Source organism: Numida meleagris, chromosome 5 (genome assembly GCF_002078875.1).
Source record: "Numida meleagris isolate 19003 breed g44 Domestic line chromosome 5, NumMel1.0, whole genome shotgun sequence".
Lineage (NCBI taxonomy): Eukaryota > Metazoa > Chordata > Aves > Galliformes > Numididae > Numida > Numida meleagris.
Genome location: NC_034413.1, coordinates 67,875,256 through 67,895,355, shown reverse-complemented (window position 1 = coordinate 67,895,355; position 20,100 = coordinate 67,875,256). Strand labels below are relative to the sequence as shown.

The 20,100-nt window shown below is 40.1% G+C and overlaps 1 protein-coding gene across 22 annotated transcripts in view; it reads left to right on the top strand.

Annotated features, from left to right (window-relative positions):
• Positions 1 to 20,100, top strand: part of GTDC1 (glycosyltransferase like domain containing 1) — a 166,875-nt gene that overhangs the window by 112,379 nt on the left and 34,396 nt on the right. For 21 of the 22 annotated variants that reach the window (XM_021399420.1, XM_021399422.1, XM_021399421.1 and 18 more), the window contains one exon: positions 18,923 to 19,291. In XM_021399420.1, the coding sequence (XP_021255095.1) occupies positions 18,923 to 19,291 (369 nt within the window). Of the gene's footprint in view, positions 1 to 5,620; positions 5,715 to 18,922; positions 19,292 to 20,100 lie in introns of all 22 variants that reach the window. The other variant, XM_021399440.1, reaches the window with a different exon arrangement.

Below are 20,100 nucleotides of genomic sequence, written 5' to 3'. Positions count from 1 at the left end.
GTTATTTACAGAGTAAACCTCTTTCTTGTAGCTGATTCTGTGCATCTGCAGCGATGGTGTTTTATCACGTCTTCATGGTGAAGTAGCTGAGTTGTGTAGTGTTTTGTTGTTGCTGTTGCTTTTTTTGGGAGTGACTTGAGCACACAAGAGAAAAATTGGCTTAAATTTCTAAAAACTTCTTTGTAAGAAAACAGCAAATAGCCAAGTTTTGTGTGAGGGTCTAGTAATGTTAAGGTTGGAAGTTGTACTTGCTACAGGAATTTCCACCTCAGAACGTCTCCCACCTGTGTGCATGTATAGATATGCGAAGATAAAGTCCCAGCTTCTGGAATAACCAATTCTACTTCTTCTGAAGGACAGTTACATTGAGAATAGTTGTTTCCATTGTATGAGACCTGTAGGGAAGATGCCAGAAATTACAGCCAAGATAACGCTGTCAGTGAGCAGCAGCACAGCGGCGGTTGCTTGCAGAAAGGTTGTGCTGCAGGTTTTCAGCAGGGGATGCTTTTACACCAGTGTGATTTGTTAATGCAGCAGTCTTGTCTGGGAGCAGTGAATGATGTGTCTGAGCAGCGTGGCATTTGAGGGGGTGGGCTAGTCTTCCAGGTAGCTTTGTGGTAGAAGACGTTTTTTGAAGCCGGTGTTGTCTACATCCTTAGCAGTGTGTGTTCTGGAGGGGCTTCTATCTCGCAGGTTGGTTTGAGGGCAAGTGCTACTGGAAGAATGAGACAAAAAAAAGTTCCGGAAAGTAGTCCAAGGTGTTTTTCTCTGTTTTGAGGACCGTGTGCATTTCCTTGGGTTGTACTTCAGCCCTTTTCATTTGCCTGCTGACTCAGAAGATTCTATATTCATGATGACTGTCAGAGTCAAGATTTTCATTTGCTCTTTGCTTTTTTTCCCTGATGATTTTAACTGAGGAAGTTCGTCGTTACACTTTTCACTCTGAGCATCTGAGAATAAATTTAGCACTGGAGAACTGCAGACCTTTTGAAATAGCCATCCCAGTCATCTGTTGCTTCCTTCTGTGTCCTGCTGTGACCCTCAGTCAGCAGCTGAGATCATATGAAGCTCTTTTCTGTATTTCTCCCGGAGTGATGATAGAATTTATCACTGACCTTCTGATTTTGCTTTTCTCTGTTAAGATGCTCAGTGCCTGCTGAGAGGTGGGTGGGTATTTTCTTCAGCCTCCTCTTTCTGCTTCTAATACAAAAACTGGATGTTTGTTGTTTTTGTTTTCTTTTTTCCCCAAACCTTAGTTGTTAAGGTTCGCTTCATTTGACCATCTGATGCATGTGTAACAAAATTAAACACTGCTTCTTATCTGGTTGGGTGATCAGGAGAAAGATGAACATCTCAAGGCAGTCTTTCTGGGAAATGAAGACAGCAAAATAATTTCTACCGCTATCTGAAAACGTGGGCCCGTGGACATAGTGCTGGATGGTTTAGTGGCAGTCAAGGCCAGGTCTTCTAAGCCTTTGTGCTTCATGAACGGGTTCATGGAAGAAAACTACAGCAGTAAGGATCGTGTGAGGGATTTTTTGAGAGAACTTGACCCATACAGACCCATGGTACCTAAAGAGGAGCTTCCAAAAATCCAGAGAGAGCTGGCTGATGTCCTTGCAAGGCCACATTCTGTCACTGCTGAAAGGCTGTGGACATTGCAGGAGGTCTGTGAAGGTGGGAGGGGGACAACTGTAGCACCCAGGAAGGGAAAAAAGGTCAGCCTAGGGAGGGGAGAGCCCAGAATGGGTCACAGTGCTTTGAATGCGGCCTCATCAGTCAGATAAGTAGGCATTATAAAATGCACTGTTTCTTTTGTAGGTGCATATTTGAAGAAGAGTTCAGCTTGGCATCGCCTGTCTCTTCAAGGTAGCTCATAGAAATGTGGGTTCAGCCATACAGTGAATTACTTTTTCAGGAAGGTAGTAGCGCGTAACCTTAATTAGTGTGAGTGGCCAAACTGGCCTGCTAGCATCTCCAGGGCGCTGGGGGAAGTGGTCCAAGCAGGTGGGTGAAGAAGGATGACTGCCGATGAGTTGTTTCTCGTTTTGAGTGAGCTGCTGGGTTGTTGATCTGGTTTGTACCTGCACTGTGATTAATATCCTGTGTATGGCTCAGAGCAGGCTGCTAGAACACCGTTTACATGATTGTTGTATAACAAAGTGAAGAAATCTGGCAGTTTCATCTTCAGCAGTGACTCTTTTCACTGAAACCAGCTCACGGGCCGCAGTGGCTGCAGGATGGTTTGGAAAGCTCGCTGGTGTAATTCTGAGTTTTAGGTGTCGATTAGTCACTCTTTTCTCAGAAGGCACTGCATGCATTTTAGCTGAGACTCTCTGGTCATACGTTTATTAAAGGTGGGGTCAAGCAGAGGGCTGGCTGCGGGTGAGGAAGAGTTGAAGGAAGCGCAGAGAATAGCTAAAGTGGTTGGTTCCTGGAAGGCCGAGCCTGTGAATCATCCCTTTGGAAATGGAGGAGAAAGCAGTGCCAGTTAATTACCACAAAAGATGATGATAAGCATCTAAACTGTGGGCAGAGATCACGGTCCTTCAGAATCTTATTCCTGATTTGAACCCTACAGCTGCAATATGTAAACTCAGGAAGATGACTGAACGTTGATACTTTAAAAGTTCAATAGTCACGCTTGTTGTTGTATGCACTTACTGAGAATTGACAGAAGAAAATGTTTTTGAGAGGAGTTTCCAAGAAGAGATCATATTTCTAGTTTAGTGTGCAGCAAAACCAGTGTATTTGAATGGCTGTCAGATCTGGTAGAAAGAGAGAATAACTGCTCTGTGGTAACATATTGCAAAGGAAATAATCCGTCTCCTTCAGAACCACTATTTTTTATTGGTCATAGGTGCAAATTCTAAAGCAACTCAGACCAAATGTCAGAAGTAATTTGAGCGTTTGGTATTTTAAACATAATTGCACTATTTCCACAAAGACCGTTGCGTGTATTCCTGGCTGCTTTTAAACATTTATACTTTTCTGCCTTTCATACAAATTCATGAAATAAGGTCCCAGTAAACGCTGAAAATTGTAAGTTGGTTATTCTCACTGAAGGAAATCAATCACAAAATGTTAAGGAAATACAGTTGTAGATAAATACAGACCTCTTCTGTTTGTGCTGATGGAAGGTGTTTTCAGACTTTTGGCGCAACATAATTACCAATTTCGCCTTTGATATCTATCACTGCTTCATTCCTATGGGATTTATATTTTTTGTCAGCCATTGCTGGGCACTGAACAAATGAAGGAATATTTTAAGGAGAAGAATATAGGAAAAATAATTTTTTCGTGAAGAATAAACGTCGTGTACCTCATGGAGGTAGCTTTAGTAGAAACAATCAGAGAAAGCTGTAGGTGAATGAGATAATGTAGGAGAAAGAAAGAAATGGTGGAAGCTAGGGGCATGGTGATGATCAGCTGAAAAGAAGGAGCTGAAATTTGGAGGCTGTAGCTTAATGCAGTGGCTGGTGAGCTGACCCCAGCCATCGTGGTTCGTACTGGCTTGTTTGATCCCATGCAGTGGTTTCATCCACACAGCCCTGATTAAGTTGGTCGTGTTAATATCGAGACTTCTTTTCATCCAGAGGTCCTGTGGGCTCCCATCTGCCTTCATGTCAAGCCTGACTGAGCTCTCTGGGACACACACAGCACCTTGTCTGCTGTTCCAGTGTCTTCCTGCCCTCTAATCAGGTCCACTTGCTGCCAGTGCTAACTGATATCAGCCAGGGAAGTGTGTGTCTGTGGATGTGGATGTCAGTCTGTCTGGCCATGGGGTGAGCGGAGCTGCTGGTCCTCACCCACCCTGCTGCCATCGTCCTGTGGGAGCGATGGACTCTGGGACACAAAGCCTCTGCCCCAAGGAATTTTCTCAACATCTGAAAGGGCACATCCCCCATTTAAACAACAGCAGCACAGCACTTTGATTAATTTTAAGGTGATTGCCTCTTAAGAGACTCTGAAAACTAGTTTTAAATTAACAGCCTCTTTTACATAAAAGGCACATATTGATGAAAATAGCCCGTGACTTTTTGCTCAGTCCCATTACCCTCCTCTAATTCGTGTGCAGAAGATAAGATTTCCAGTGACCTCACTGTTTACCAAAACTTGACGTACTTAAAGGTTAATGTGTACTTTTTGTTACTTTCTGGTGAGAGTTTCATCTCCTGTTTTCTTCGCAAAGAAAAATAAAGGCAAAGGAGGAAAGTACTTCCAGAAAGCACCTAATGGTACAGATGACCCATCAAACTTATCTGAACGCTCGTGTACAAACTAGAAGTTTCCCTAGCGATGTTTTTGCATGTAATGCTTCCGAATATCTGATGGCCAGGTATTTTCCTGATCTTATTCAGCAACTTCTGCAATGCCAAGCATTGCTGATGTTGGCGAATCTGATGTTTGAGTTACCCGTTGTGCTGTAAGCCCATCTGCAACATGCTGAGCGTGCTTAACCCCCTTTTTATCCAGCGTGGTAGGAAAATTCTCAGCAGTTCACGTGACCAATGCAACGTGCTTTCTCTAAGCTCAGGAAGAGCATAGCAAAATGAATGTGCAAAATAACTGAAGTAAGGGAACTTTTGATTTGGAGAGGAGAAGAAAAAGGGCCTGGGTAATGTGTGAGATGTGCAAGATGAAATGCTGATATTGGTACAGAAATGTTTCTGAGAACCAAAGGTAGTACAGCAGCATAATGAAAATAAAATGTGGAAGGTGTTCACACTTATTCATGTGAGTACTGGTAGAACACCTCTTGGTTTTATCGTACTGTCCTTATGTATGTGATTGTATACTCTGCAAATCAGGGCCAGTTAGAGTAGAATAGCTGATTATCCTCCAACTGAAGATAGTATTTTTTCCAGAAAGTGCTTCTATAAAAAACTTGCTTATTTTAAGAATTCTGACTTCAGACAAATAATCCAAAATTAAAGCTTGATCAACGCTAAAGAAGCAGAAACATTTTATTGCTTGTTCAGAATTGTAGTGAGGACACTGCCCTTCTGTTTGAAAGACATCCTAAAATATTGTAGTAGATATTAATGATACATTTAGTGAGTTAGAGTTATATACATATTTTATATGAGATTTGTTTATAAAATGAAAAGCTCTAGATTCTTTTTATAAATGGGGCTTAAAGATCATGGTTATGACATATTTGATATGGAACACAAGGATCAGAAAAGGTTGTCTGTCCAAACTTCTTAAAGTTACAGCTGTATCTTTGTGATCTTGTAGACATGTTCTATTGACAACATACAAAATATAAAATAATTTATTAATTTATTCAGCAGTGTAATTTTAGGCCTTCTGTTCTTGGTGAGACGTTTTTTCCTTCCTATATTGGCATGAACAAATGGCCACAAAAAGCTGAAATTAAAATCTGTATCTTGAGTCCACTTGGGCATGTGTCAGTGTGGGTAGGGTTCTCTCTTAGCGGAGGACAGTAGAACACGAAAGCCCCGCTCTTTGCTGGGGCTGAGATTAGATCTCAATGTAAGGAAAAAGCAACAAAGGTCTACAGAATATCTGAAATCTGCAAATACTTCCTGTATTTAACCTACACTTTCGTTGCGTGACTGTAAAGAACAGCAAATCTTTGTTCTTTCCTTTTCAGTTCCCATTCAGTCAGTTCAGAGACATAAGAGAAAAGTTTTTGGGAGCAAACTCGTTATCAGCCTTCCTACAGTTTCCATCTCATTCTGTCAACTGTGAGTACATCAAAACCATGAGCTCACATCCACTCATAAAGATTTGTTAAAATTTCTTTATATGTATGTTATGTATGTATAACGTATAAATGAATATAGGCATAGTTCACCCATGCAAATATCCTTTACATCTTTGAAGTTTAGCTGCTGTACTGTGCTTGGTAAGAGGAACTTACTGTTGGGTTCGGGCGGGAATTACATCTGCTTTAGATGGAGAAACAACAAATGTTTCTCTTGGTAGGAGCCTGAAGCACTTCAGAAAGTCATTCAGGTTCACCCACTTGTGAAAACTTTTAGGGCTGTTTTTGTGTCAGTAGAAGAGTGCCCTCCGACGTGCCTCTCATATCCTTTGGGCTTGATAGGAAGGTGCTGATTTAGCAGCATCAAGGTGGCCTGGTGGTCTTGTGCGCCAAGGAGCATGGCTGTAGAGTCAGTGATGCATATATCTAGAGCGTGGAAGGCTGTAGCATACCCCACTTAGAGCTGGAAGTATGGCAAGAAAAATGGTTCAGAGCTTCTTTCGGCTCGGCTCATGGTGATCTGAATCTGAAATAAATTAATGGAGTAGTCCTGTTTATGGCTCATCAGCTGCAGAGGTATTATTAAAGAACGGGCGTCCCTATTCACTAAGAGCACCTGTATCTAAAACCACGTTGTGATTGTTCAGAGACGCAGAATAAGACTTCTGTGTCTCAAAACAGAATAGAAAACGTAAATACGTGGAACATTCCAATCATCGCACTTATTCTTAATTTCATCTCAACAAGGTTACTCTTTTGGAAAACCATCGTAAAAGCAATCCACTCTTTTCAGTTAAAAGCCATTCATACGGTGACAAACCGCTGTTCTTCCACTTATATCTGTATTCATCCATTTAAACTCTAAAGATTTCCAGCTTACTTCTTGGATTTATAGCCAGCTGGCTGCTATGTGTAATATGAACATATTCTGACTGTGCATGAAACATTTTGTCTCATTTAACCCATAATTGTAATGCTCACTCTAGGCCACAGCTCACCTGCATGTGTTTAGCATTCACTGTGCAAGTTCCCAGAATCAGGACTTACTATCTCTCTGCGTATGCGCAATCTACTGCTATTAGAGAAAAGTTGAGTTTAAAAAAAAAAAAAAAACCAACCAAAAAAAAAGCTCCTGGCACTGAGTTGGATAAAATGAATATGTTCAAGATGGTGGGCCATAACCGAGCCAGCTCTTGTGGGATCAGTGCCCACTTTTTGGCATTTACAATAAACTTTGGAACAACTCTGTAACATGAATGTTTTAATAGCAACTGGGAAGGGGGGGGGGGAAAGGCAGGGAAGAAGGACATATGCCCTCTTTTTTTTCTTTTTTTTTTTTTTTAATGACTGCTAGATTACTGATTTTTCCAAATGTAGTCCAAAAAGCTGTACCTGTTTGTTAGCAGATTTTCTTGGTCACTCTAGGTTAAGGGAATTCACTTGAAGTGATATTCTAAATTACCATAAGTTACTGAAACATCACTGAGAAACATTCAAAGAAGAACGTAATATTTTTTACTGCACTACAACGTTGTAAGAAATACAGTACATTTTTATTTTTTCTTTGTTTAACATCAGTTGGGTTCTAAGAGAGGCAATAGAACTATTAATTAATAGCGCCAGTCCTGGATAATATCATAATAAGCAATACAAAATCTTAAAGCACATTTGTTCTTGCCAGCTATCAAGAGGAACCTTTACATATTTTAAAGGCCCATTAGGTTTGTTTACATACTCAATTGAAGCTGGTATGCTTTGCTTTCAGTGGAGCTGCCACTGGCAGGAGCTGCACCGGGCTTCAGTGTTTGAATTTCCTGCCTGCTGCATGCAGTCACTAATACACTGTCACCAGTGCAGGGCAGCTTGTCCCCCCAGTGACAACATGTAGGACCCAAAGCAGTGTTGTTCCCAAACCTAGGGATTCTGGGATTTGCTATCATTAAAAAAAAAAATAAAAAAAATAAAATTGAAAATACATATATCAGAAGCAATTTTCCACAATGAAAAAGGTGGTCAGGGAATCAAAACAGTGCCTTCAGGTATATTACCCAACAGAACAACAAAAATGTGCTGTGCTTTAAATTGCACTAGCAATCTGGAAAGGATTTTCTGACTGGAGCTATGTTAAGTGTTAATAGTGAAACCTGGGTACTTTTTCCTTTGATCTCTCCTCTAGCTCATATAGAATAATAGGATCAAAATAAAATGCCATTTATATGAACACCTTGTTCTTTTGATGTTAGCAGAAAAAAGTTCTGTTTGCAACTACAACTTAGCAGCCAGTGCATCTGCTTCTTTTAGTTGGACCTTCTAATTTACCATGACTTTTAACAAAAGGTATCCCGATAATTTTTTTTTGTGTAGTTTGTGAACTTAGCTATGATTTTTTCTCCTAAGTGTCTTTAATTACATTTGCAGAAGATCCAAAAGTGAGGTAAGCAGGACCTGTAAGCGAGTGGCTTACGGTGAGCCTTGTTTGTGCATGCTGAATATGTGATGTAAACATTTGTATGCTGCTGCATTTCAAAACCCAGTACTCCTTGTTGCTTGACCACTGGGGCAAAAATGTTCTGTTAGTCAGCACTAAGAGACACTGTACAGTTATGTGACCCCAAGAATAAGTAATAGTTGGGGTAATTGGGGTTATGATAGATGCTAGGTTTCAGAACCCTGCTTCTCCCATCAGGAATTGCCATGATGTCTGAGGTGGGAAGCAGCCCTCACTGCCCACCTCTGCAGGAAAGACTGTAGAAGCGTTAGAGCTGGTAGCTGTTAATTTTTGGTCTGCTTTGCTGTTATGTAAAGATCTACAAGACAGATAGCCTACAGATCAGCATGAATAACTTTCAGCTAATTGTTCCCCAGGGTTGATTGGTAGTGTTTCTTTAGGAGTCATTATTGCGAGCACTTATTTAAAGTGAAGCCACTTCTTTCCAATCCCTTATTAAGATTGTTCTCCGCCATGGGCCTTGAGTGCACAGAAACAGCTGAGTTGTGTTTATTGTGATGATTGATGGTGTCTCATTGTGATCTCAGCTTCAGTTGTAACCTCCAAGAGTGGATGAGATGGGCATGAAGCTCTGTGCCAAATGAAAGCAAATAAACTGAAGTCCTGCAGTTCACCAATGTCATAATTGCTGCTGTCCAGGAAGAGGGATTAGCGTGTGTGAACACAAGCTAGAAGAGATCCAGTGGCCAAGCAATATCTTGGGTGTCGAATGTCTCTCTAAGGCCTTACATCCCACTGTAATTTATATTTAGCTATTAAGCTTATTAGATAGAAGCAGTCAGCTCGTTGTGTGCCGTTTGCGAGGGAAACCTCTATGTAAGTGCTGGATAAGTGCTTAGACTCACTAATTCGCTGCAGTTGAGGTTGCCACGTGTGAGCTGTAACAAAGTTTGCTGCTCTGTCAAAAAGGCTGTCTCTGTCCAGCTCTTCATTTTAGTGGAGCACAAGTCTCTGTTCATCTCAGCAGTTCCCATTTTCACGTCTGTACACTGTACGTGGTCCCAGAATTCTGTGCTTCCAGACCAGCCTTTTGCATCAATTAAAGGAGCGATGTGGGACTCTCTGGAGTAGTCCAAGTAAAAGAGTTACAGAGACGATTAGTTTTTCTGCTTACAATAAAAATGTGATTGCCCTATTTCTGTGGTTACCATGAAACAAATCTGCTCTGTCATGAAGTTGGCGGGATACAAGTTAATACAAGGTAGTAAAGGAATAATAATAAAGTAAAACAGCAAAGGCCACAGTCTTTTATGATAAAACCAGTATGATTCTATTCCAGTCTCAGGGCCTACTGCAAATAGTATTTTCTGTTGCCTGGATATGTCCAATTTACATATATACAAAGTGTATGACTAAAGCCATAAAAATATACTTAGTATTTTACTTTTTTTTCCTTGAAAGTAATTTGCTATTGTTCAAACTTTCAGCTTTCACTGGTTTTGTTTCCAAAGCCCCAGAAGGAAGAGAAAATAACAAAAGTCCGCAAAGGCAAAAGGGATATGTTCTCATTTCAGTTCACAGAATTTCCTGCCTTTAAACAATACAAATATATGCCCTTAGGTTTATAATGTGCTGGAAGGATACTGCATCCTTGAAGCAGATCTAATTAAAGGCAAGTCCGCTATAGGAACAGAGGGTTTTACCAGCAAGTTCAATATATCTCAGTGAGAATTGGCTGGGCTTTAACCATGTTGCCAAGCCTTACAAAATCCTTAAGTGTTGACTCCCGTAAGTGAATAAATGTTAAAAAATTGCAAGCAAATGCTGTGTTGGACACAACTGAAATCTAACGCTTAATAATTGTGCCCCGTATAAGATAACTACTAAACAAAACTTTGAAATGTATTCGCAAGCAGAATAGACATGGACCTTCACTATGTAAAACCCTTTAAAGTGCATTGCTTCCCTTAATTACAACAATGTTCCACAGCCAGGTGTTGCTTCCTGACACTCAGTGCTGAAGGACCTGAGCAGCACGGGCTCAGCTGGCATTCGTTGTCAATAGATAGAGCATGGCAGGTAGGGGACCACCATCCAAGATGATGGCTTGGGCACTGAGTGAGCAAGGAACTGAAGAAACTTTGCTTTGCCTTAATTTTCTTTTGTTTTGATTTTCTCATTTGCCATTACATTCTTGTGAGCCAGCCTTTCTTCCACTATAGGCCTTTTGCAGTAGAGACCTGAGAGCACCATTCTGTGAGCACTTCTTTCTGTGATCACTAGAGGTGTCTTCACCTGAACAGTTTTTTGAGTTGTAGATGTAAGGCGTTGGGTTGAACAGTTGGGGTTGAGCTCATTGCATCTCCATAGGTTTATTTTTTTAATGCAGTAATGTTCGTGGTCATCCGTGTTGACATTGTCCCGACTTAAGCTTCAGTTCTGGTACAAAAAGAAGTGCTAAGATATCTCATACAGTAACACATTTTCAAGTGGAGTCTTTGTATTAGTGCATGGTCCTCATGGCCAGAGCCAATGGACTGGACCTTATGATTTGAATGCCCTGTGGCTGAGGTAGCTGTGCAATAGTCCTGTGTTTTTCTTATCACCTGAATGTATTCCTAACAAAATGTGGTTTAGATTTTGGTGTGCGTAAAATTATTATTTTTAATTAATTTCATCAGTGTTTCAGGTGAAGTTTACTTCAGCTAAACCCTTCCAATGGAAGTGGGCTGCATTCATTATTTATTTCTTGGGGTACCTGAGAAAGTGTTAAATAATTAAGGTGAAATATGTGTTTTCCCGCGAAACGCACACGAGCTTGCATTCGCGCAGTTGAGTGAATGATCAAAACCAGATGTGAGCAAGTGGAACATTTTACATAAATTTATTAAAATCATTATTTACCTGTAAGTTATAAGAAGGGCTTAGTTGCATGAGTTTGTTGCCAGTATGTACTGCCAATAATCTGCCAAAAAGCAGCTTGCTGGCAGAATCACTGAAATGGTTAGCTTATGCTTGCACAGAACATTACAACCCTGAGTCAAATGAAAACCTACTATAAACGAACTCTTTGATGCTGGATTCGCTGGAATATGTTATTGATATATGCTCTACGGTTTATATAGATTATGTATACTGTGCAAGAAATATGGGTATCTATTAAGCATAACTTGATATGTAATCATTTAGGACACTTATTGTTTTCAGTATTTGCTACGCGTAAGATCACACGGTGACTGTTCAGTTTTAAAATAGAGACTATTCACGTGCAACCCAAAGCACTGGAATACTATTTGTTCAATTAATGCAGAATGGCTATTGAAAATGTAAAATATCTGACATCTACACAGAGTAATTTTAAAGGCAACTTTTCTTTTAGGAACAGTTTATACATTACATAAACTCATATTTTTCATCCAAGTATCATTTCGAGAATAGCAAGCTTAAATATTGGAGGCCATAGGGAAACATAATATTACGATAATGTTCTTTGGTGCGGTTTGGAAGGTTTTAGGAAACATTTGGAAGTATTTTTCTCATAAAGTCACTTAACTATTGAAGTGTTATGATAGCACTCCCTTCTGCATTGCGTATGTTGCAAAACAGCCTGGTTAAAGGGGACATCCATTCTATATATCCTGATTAGAAGGATTTCCACCAAACAGGAAATTATAGGCTACGGGATCCTGGCATTAGGTTTAATTACAAAAAGAAAAGAAAAAAAAAAAAAACAGAGGAAGAAAGAAAGAAAAGAGTAGATGATTTAAGGTGTGATACAATTTTTCAAATACTAATTTCCAATTCTGTTTAGCAAGAAGAGACACTGCATTGTTTGGAGTTATATGTGAAATTTGCATTTTCTAAATAAGCGCTCAAGAGCTGTGCTGGTTTTTTTTTTTTCTTTCCCTATTTAAATAAGCAGTAATAAACATGACCAATCCTTTAGGATCCTGAAGAACCTTAAAAACCTTGTAATTCTCAGAAGCTTAACCTTTTTTTCCATAGTGTAATTCCTTCGTTTGAACTTTTATGGAAGCAGAACTTAAGCTCGGAATTTCTGAATTTCTGTCGGTTGTAACCAAGATGAATCTTGGTGCTCCAAAAATCTGTTCCCTTGCAGCGCTGGTTTAGCAGATCTGCACATTCACGATGCTTAATTATAGAGAAAATTAGTTGCTTTTTTTTTTTTAAGCTATCAATTGATGCTTGTTTTTACACCTTGTGCAAAATAATGCAGAAGTTATTTTCATCTGTGTTTTGAAATCTGTATTGTAGCTCATCGCCATCGTTCTGAGGAATTTTTAACTTACCACCATTCCGTGTGTTGAGGTCAGTGTTCTTATGAATTATAGCTCTGCACGGGTTCTTATGTTTGGTTTTGGAGGATCTGAGGGAACTGAAGATGTGAATTTAGTTATTTAGAGCCAAACTTGTCTTTCTTGAAGTCAGACTGAGTTTTGCTTGTGACATCAGTGGCTGCCATCTCCCTTCCAGTAATAAAGTGCAGAGTAATCAACATCTGCTTGATTTTGCTGACCTAAAGCAATTAAGACATTGTTGAAATAATTTGTCAGCAGTAAATATGTAACAAAATGGAATGATCCCACAAGCACTGGATTGGACTCGACATGCTTTTGGCTCACATGATGTATAAGAAGAGCGGCAGTGCAGAGGACTCAAAACCAGGAAAGCATAGGCTTTCAGGGGCTGTATTTGTTTTGGAGTCGTTTCACCTGCCTGTCTTCCTGTTTTGCATAGCTTCACTGCAGGCTTGTGTTTTGGAAGGTGGTACCTTTCTGTGTATTTTGGGAAGTATTGGTTAAAATAGTTAAAATCCAGGTCATCTGGTGTGTAGGTTTTACAGCGCAGCTTGGGCAGCGATCTTCTTGTTAGGAATTCAAATGTAATACTCGGGGGAAAGTTGGAGGTTGAGCTGACCATCCTCCCTGCGTTGAGGTACAGGTATGGCATCTTAGGGAATAAAATAATAGGAGCATAGTTGAATCCAAGTGGGACTAAACTGGAAAGAAAAGTGCAAATGCTAGCAGGGGAATTTCTTGGCAGCGTCGGATAGGAATACTAGATATTGAGGGATTTTGCTCAGGAATTACTTGGAAACATAGGTGGAAGTTAGGGTTTGAGGAATGTGAGAATTATCCTGTTTCTGTTCTACCCTCCCGAGATCTTTCCTCTCCCTGCTCCGAAGGACCGCGTTCCAACTTCAGCCAAAAGCAGCTGCCTGCAGTTGTCCGGATCCGGCCTCACTTCCCTGGGAGCAGCTCTTGCATCCTACCTGCCAGGCAGGCTCACCTCCAGGGCTTGTTGCATTCAGCAGATCTCTTGCCAAAGCGGCAGTGTTTTTGGTCATGCCTAGATGCGAAACCTACATCTTTGGCCTTGACTGTAGTCAGAAACTTGATGGGATGTGGCCCTTAGCAACCTGGTAGAACTGGATGGGCTTCGAGTAGGAGGTTGGAAGTGATTTCCTGACTCTGTTCTGTATTTCTCATGTCATGGAGAAGAGAGGACAGCTGAGAGAAGATAATGATGGGGGGAATGAGCACATCTCAAATATTTTAATGCTTCTGTATATTTTACTTTGCTAACAGGGAAGAGGTGCTGTTAGCACTCCAAATCTCTATGTAAAGCCTACTTACTCTACCCAGGAAAATGTTCAGCTGTGGGAAGACATGCTCAGCCACAGTCCTTGTATTTTGCCTTGCCCTTCCCAGTGCTTAATCTTGGCTCTGTTCAGTTTTCTTTCTGCTCTCTCTCTTTGCTCCTAATCCTTGTCCACGCTTATAAGCCCGTAATATTTATATGGCATTATCTGTGTTAGAGATTACTGCTGACAAGTAATCTCCTTCCTCTTCTGAATGAAGAATTACAAGCGTTGCTGAAGATGAGAAAGTGAAATTAGATCCCAGAAAGTATTTGACAACTTCAGTTAACCCTAATATCAAATTCCTTAAATATTGGGAATCTCCTTTCAGGTTTTTAAGTTTCAGCTGTAACACAGCTTTGGGATACCTGACCACCCTCAACAACTCTTTCTCACTGCAGAACAAAATGTCTGAATTAAGGAAAAAAAAGTCACTAAAAACAGGTCTTGAAGTTTTGTCAGTTCGTAGAATGATAGAATATCCACAGCTGGGATATTCCCAGTAATGACGGGAGCAAATTCAGCATGGGAATGGGAAAAATTCCAGGAGGCAGAAAGCAAGAAAGGGCAAAAGTAGAATTTCCCATTTACTGCGGAGCTTCTGTCCATTGCAGCAATTATAAGGCAAATGGACTCCAGGTATTGGTGTCCATAAGCTCGGCGTGATTTAGGTCACATAAATTCTGCTAGAAATATTGCAGGTAACAAAGAGACATTTGTGATCATGTTTATAGAAAGACAAAGGAAATTCTCCACCAATGAGATTGTTAAGTTGTGCGTTTGGACATGACTGGCAAAATAAACACCGCAGCTTATAAATGCATTTGTTGGATCTGCAAGGCCTGGGGAAGGTTTCTGATATATCTGATTGTGGCTATTTGGGACTGCAAATGTCTTTTACTTGGCTTTTGGGGAGCAGTTTTGGTTATGTTCTGTAAGAATGCATGAATTGAAGAGGTACTTGTCTACCTTTTATTATTTTTAAACCTTTGATCACCATATAATTAAAAAGGAAATCCTCAGCACTTCCAGAACTGTCTTTAACTTTGCTTACAAAGTGCCACTTTTTGGGAATTAGAGGGTTTTTTTGTTTTTTTTTTTTAGGTTACATCGATTCATACAAACTGTTCCTAACTTTATACAACATGCACACCTTGCCTGTATAATTTCATCCTGCTTAAACCAATACTCTGGTCAGTCTTTCTGATGTAGTTGCTGTTCATCTAGCAGTGATATTGTTGCCCTGCCATTCTTTTTTGTTGTTGTTTTAATAAAACGGCGCACAAAGTGACTTGCAGTGCCATGAGATGAGGCCAATTTCTGATAGTAATTTGTCATTAGGCAAATGAAGTGCTGCAAATAAATACATAAGATGTAACATAACGTTACAGAAGAGAAAGGGAAAATGCACAGGCCTGCTCCAAGTAAAATTCCACAGGTTTCCTCAAAGTGAGGTTTCATGACATAAAGGAAAAGAAAAATAACATCCAAAATAGCAAATGTTTAGATTGAAACCCCGACTTCTAGCGTATGGAATTTTTATTATGTGCGAACTTTAGTAAGTTCGTTTGTAAGCTGGAGAACAATGGTGCATCTGTCTGGATAGCGAGAAGCTACCAAGCTGCTGCTGTAGCTCGCTCATGTTCTCCTGAAGCCTACATGCTCCACACCCAGCAGCATCCTTCCCCTGCTCTGCCCCTCTGCTCTGGTATTTTCTGAAGTTTGGACAGAAGTTTCAGAAACTGTGATCATCTTGGTGGGAGCATGGGCTGGCTCCAAGTAAAACACTGGAGTTGTTTTGTGTTTTTTTTTCCTGAAGTTGTAGATGCCTTTGAGATTCCCAGCTGAGCGGTGGTGTAGAAATCCTACGTGCTCTTGGTGATTAACACTGACCATGGTCCGGGCAGGTACTGGGTATAGAGATGACTCAGTCTGGAAGGTGGCAGAAAAAAAGGAATGAATATGAATTTGGAAGAAGAGAAGAAGAATAGCTGGAGCAAATATGCTCCGGGGAGAATGTAAACAGAAAAAAACGTGTTAACTATACATTGTCTTTTTCCAGCATGCATTTGGGAAAGGCACGTGAACAGGTTTAGAAGACTTTGTGTTACTATTTTATTTTCAAGTCATTTATTTAAGTGTCATAAAGAACATTAGCTAGTGGCTAGGGACTACAGTATCCATTATATTATTCCAATCATGTGGACAGGTTTATACTATGTATGATTTACAGTGGTCTTTCTGCAGTTAAAATTGTTATATTCAGGTACAACATTTTATACATGGTTGTATTTAGTAAAATCCAAGTGGCTGAACACAGGCATGTCTTCCAATCAAGGTCCAAAAAATTAATGCTTTTACATGAACACTGTGTCTTGCAGCGAGAGCTGTTTATGGCTCTCTGCCTACATCCTTTATCATGTCTCCGCTGTTGTTAGTAAAATATACAGAACTACTTTATGCCAAAACAATGGAAGTTAATGCAGATAACTTGTTCCAAAGTTAACCATCAAATAAATCTCTTTTTTTTTTTTAAACTGTTAAGTGAAATGGTGTTCTAAAACTTTTTAAAATTGTCAAGATGATGAATACTGTGTGTGTAATACAAGTAAATACAACAGAATTGATTGCGCACATATGTCTTAAATAAAAGGATATTAAATAGTTCATTCCGGGGAGAAATTAGTAAAGTTTTATCTCATATTATTAGAAATGATGGAGCAGATTTATGAGGACTGAAAACTAAGAAATGGTGCAGTGAGGGGCACATCAGCCAGGAGATTAAACACAGACGAGGAGATAGAACACTTAGGTGGTCCAACCTTCAGTGCTTCAAGTAGTTCTTCTCATGGCAATGCTTTTTCGAAGTCTGCTAGTTAAATTTGATTTGGTAAATCAGTACTCTTGACTCGCTTACAGGCGTGTTGGTTTAGGGAAAATCCCCTAAGCTATTTTCACCTCCCCTTTTTCCCCTGCATAAATATATGAAAATACATCCTCGCATGGGTGCCGGGTAACTTAACTAAATTTTGTGTCACTTCACAAGGATTTTACGAGTGAAATAATTGGGTAAAATAAAATGCACTGTAACATTACTGATGTGTCCTAGGGCTTGGGTCCTAGCTTCATGACCAGACAGTTTTAGGTAATTCAGCTCAGGCTGGTGCTTACCTGTGTCAGCCCTACAAGACTTGATTCAGAACATGAGTCTGGTGGTGGTCAGAGATATCCATGCCCTGAGCTTTGCTACCCAGAGTGAGCTGATGTCTGCTGACTTAACTATTAAGAGTGTGTATGTGCTTGGTAGCCAGGCACATAGGAATATAGGCAGCCATACAGAGCTGATTTCTTTATGCTCCGGCTTAGGTATCACCTCAGAAAGGGCTATAAGCAGCACATGAAGATTTCAGTTTACAAAATAAATTTTTAAAAGTCTACTTCCAGTGTTACTAGGAACAATAGCCTATTTCAAGTGCAGAAAGCCTTATTTGTAAAGGTGATGAAAGGCTGAGAGGCTTGAGCGTGGCTGATTCACTGAGACGGGAATAGTTCAACACGGGCTCATTTGGGAACTTGTCTTGTTCATAACTTGCGTTGTGGATTTGGGTGAGATGACTGAATATGGCTGAACTGCTCGGATTGCATCTACAGAGCAGCGACGAGCAGTGAGAAAAAAAGTGGATCCCAGAGGTCGTGTGGTCAGTGACTTGAAAATGCAGCTTTGTGTAGATAACATAAAAGTAATATGCCAAGGAACAGCAGCCCGAAACAAAGAATACGTGTTGCGTAGTGTAGTCATGCAGCGTGCTGACTTAGAAAAGAGGATTTAAGGATTTTGAAGAAAAAGCTCATGTAGTGTACGTGTGTGCGTGTGTTTGTATTTTGGTAGTAATTTCAAATGAAGAGAAGGTCTGTTTGTGTTCAGAGGTATTCCGTGGCAGGGCAGGGTGATTCCAGCATTTAAGGATGTTTGTTTTGACAACCAGTTTGTTCACGGCTCAGAAAGGAGCTCTTGCTGTGATCGAGCAAAACTCTGAAGAACTGTGGAGGAGGTTGATAAAATGGAGCAAGTGTTCGCTTTAGTAAACAGTTCAATAAACAGGCTGTAGTGTGTAAACATTTGGAAATTAAAAGGAAACAGAAAATTTAAATGTCTCCACTTATCTGGAAGAACCATAATCACACTGAAAGGCATGTAAGTAAATAATATTTGGGTAAATTAACTTGAGGTACAGACAGACATTGAGAGGGAGGATCCCGTGATGGCAGCATGTGTAATCCTCTCTATGTTAATTTAGGAGAGTCACGTTTGAATGGAGGAGCTTCACTTGAGTGTTTCCTGAGCAATTCGTCCATTCCTTCTTTAACTCAAATGATGAAGTGGATCTGCATTGTTGCATTTTACAGATTGCAGAAATGAGTTCAGCTCTGTGCAAATGCATCCTGTCGCTGGAAGGGATTTCTGTTTTTAAGTTTTGGTTCGTCTTCTCAGAAGATCATGACAGAAATCAGGAAAGGATAGTTGGATAAAAACCCTTTTCCATGCCACAGGGACATGTTTGGCCCATGTTATTAAACATTATGTAGTCTTTCTGTGTTAGCTTTCACTTAGCTGTGATGAAGGCACTTGCTGGTGTCAGCTTAGGCATAGACGAGACTCACATGATGTCGTTACTCCACTGTGTGTGGCATTTATTAGCACTCTTAGCTGTAGTCTGAGCAAAAATGCCAAGACTTCACTGGCTAAAATAACAGGATTGCCTTTTTACTTCCCAGAGATGTTTCCTTAATTTTATTTTAGTAGGGAAGTAGTTTTGATCTCTCAGCTAATGCCTGTGCTGTTAGCAGTGTTGTAGTTCAGAGACCTTTGGATCCCCAGCCAGTGAATGTTTCACAGACACTGTATTCTCTATGATATATATGAAATGTGTTACTGAGAGGAGCTGTTGCTTGGATGGATGTGCAATACCAACTGTTTTTTGACTTTTCTTTTAATATTAATTAATTAAAAAATGCCAGGTGAGACTGCAATCCAGCGTAAACACTATATAGATTTTTCTCTTCCTTTTGCTAACAGGTTCATGCCAGAACATAAGCTTGCCCATTTGGAAAACATAATTGGTGTTAAAAGAAATGGAGATGCTTATCAATGTGAGGGCCTGCCTGGGCAGCAGAAGAGCAGAGCTTTGGGAGGTTTAATGAAAAACAGCAACGCGTGTCGTGAGTCTGGACTTTGTGAAGCACAGCCTGGACTTTGTACCACACAGCATGAGGGACTGCATTCCCCATTAACAGCAGCAGGGAGACTGAACAAGTCTGAAGCATCAGAAAGTACAAATCCTTGTCAAGAAGAAGATAAGCAACAACTGACTTTTAACCTCTGTAATATCTGGAGTGGAATGGACTATCAGCAGAGACCTTTACATGTTGCCTGGCCTCACAGGTGGTAAGTGGTGAACAAATCAAAATACTGTACCTTCAAAAGATTTATGAATTTGGCTTGATACCATTTCTGTGACTTCTGTCAAGTGTAAAGTAATTTCCTAAATGCAAACTGACTTTACACACAGGCGTACGGGAAAGACACATCACTGGCATCTGATTATTCAAAATTATTAATGTGAATATACGTTCAGTCACGCTAACCAGACTTTAACTATTCATGGTAATGATTCTTCTTTTATGCCCAGACAAAAGATACCACTGCTGCTGAAACGATAAAGCTTAATTGTGGCAACACACTTTTCGTATCAAGCAATCCACCAATGCCAATGTCTAATGTTATTTAAATTATCTTAATTACTTTAATGCAAGTGATTAAGTGTAAAGATATGTGGTCACACTGGACAGCTGATGTTAACCTCTACCTACATTTTAAGAACACCCTTTCAGTGTCACATAGATAGAAAGCACCTTTGACTGTATTAACAATGAGGCACTGTTTTTCCAATGCCTGACACAAATATCTACCTGATCTCTGAATCTTCTCTGAACTGACGGAAATCTGCTATGCCATATAATCGCTAAAAACATATAAACTTCAGCTTGACTCCTACATAAATTAGGATTTAAAGAGGTAAAATGTCCCGATAATCTTCCGGTATTGGGCACGAACATTTTAATCTAGTTTTTATTCCTCGCAGTTCGTTTAATCTGCATGTGGCCTGATTAGAGTTCACTTCATCCACAGATTATAGTCTGTTTATTGCAGAGATGCTGGGTCGATCAGTAGGTCAGATTTTCTGAGAGCAACTG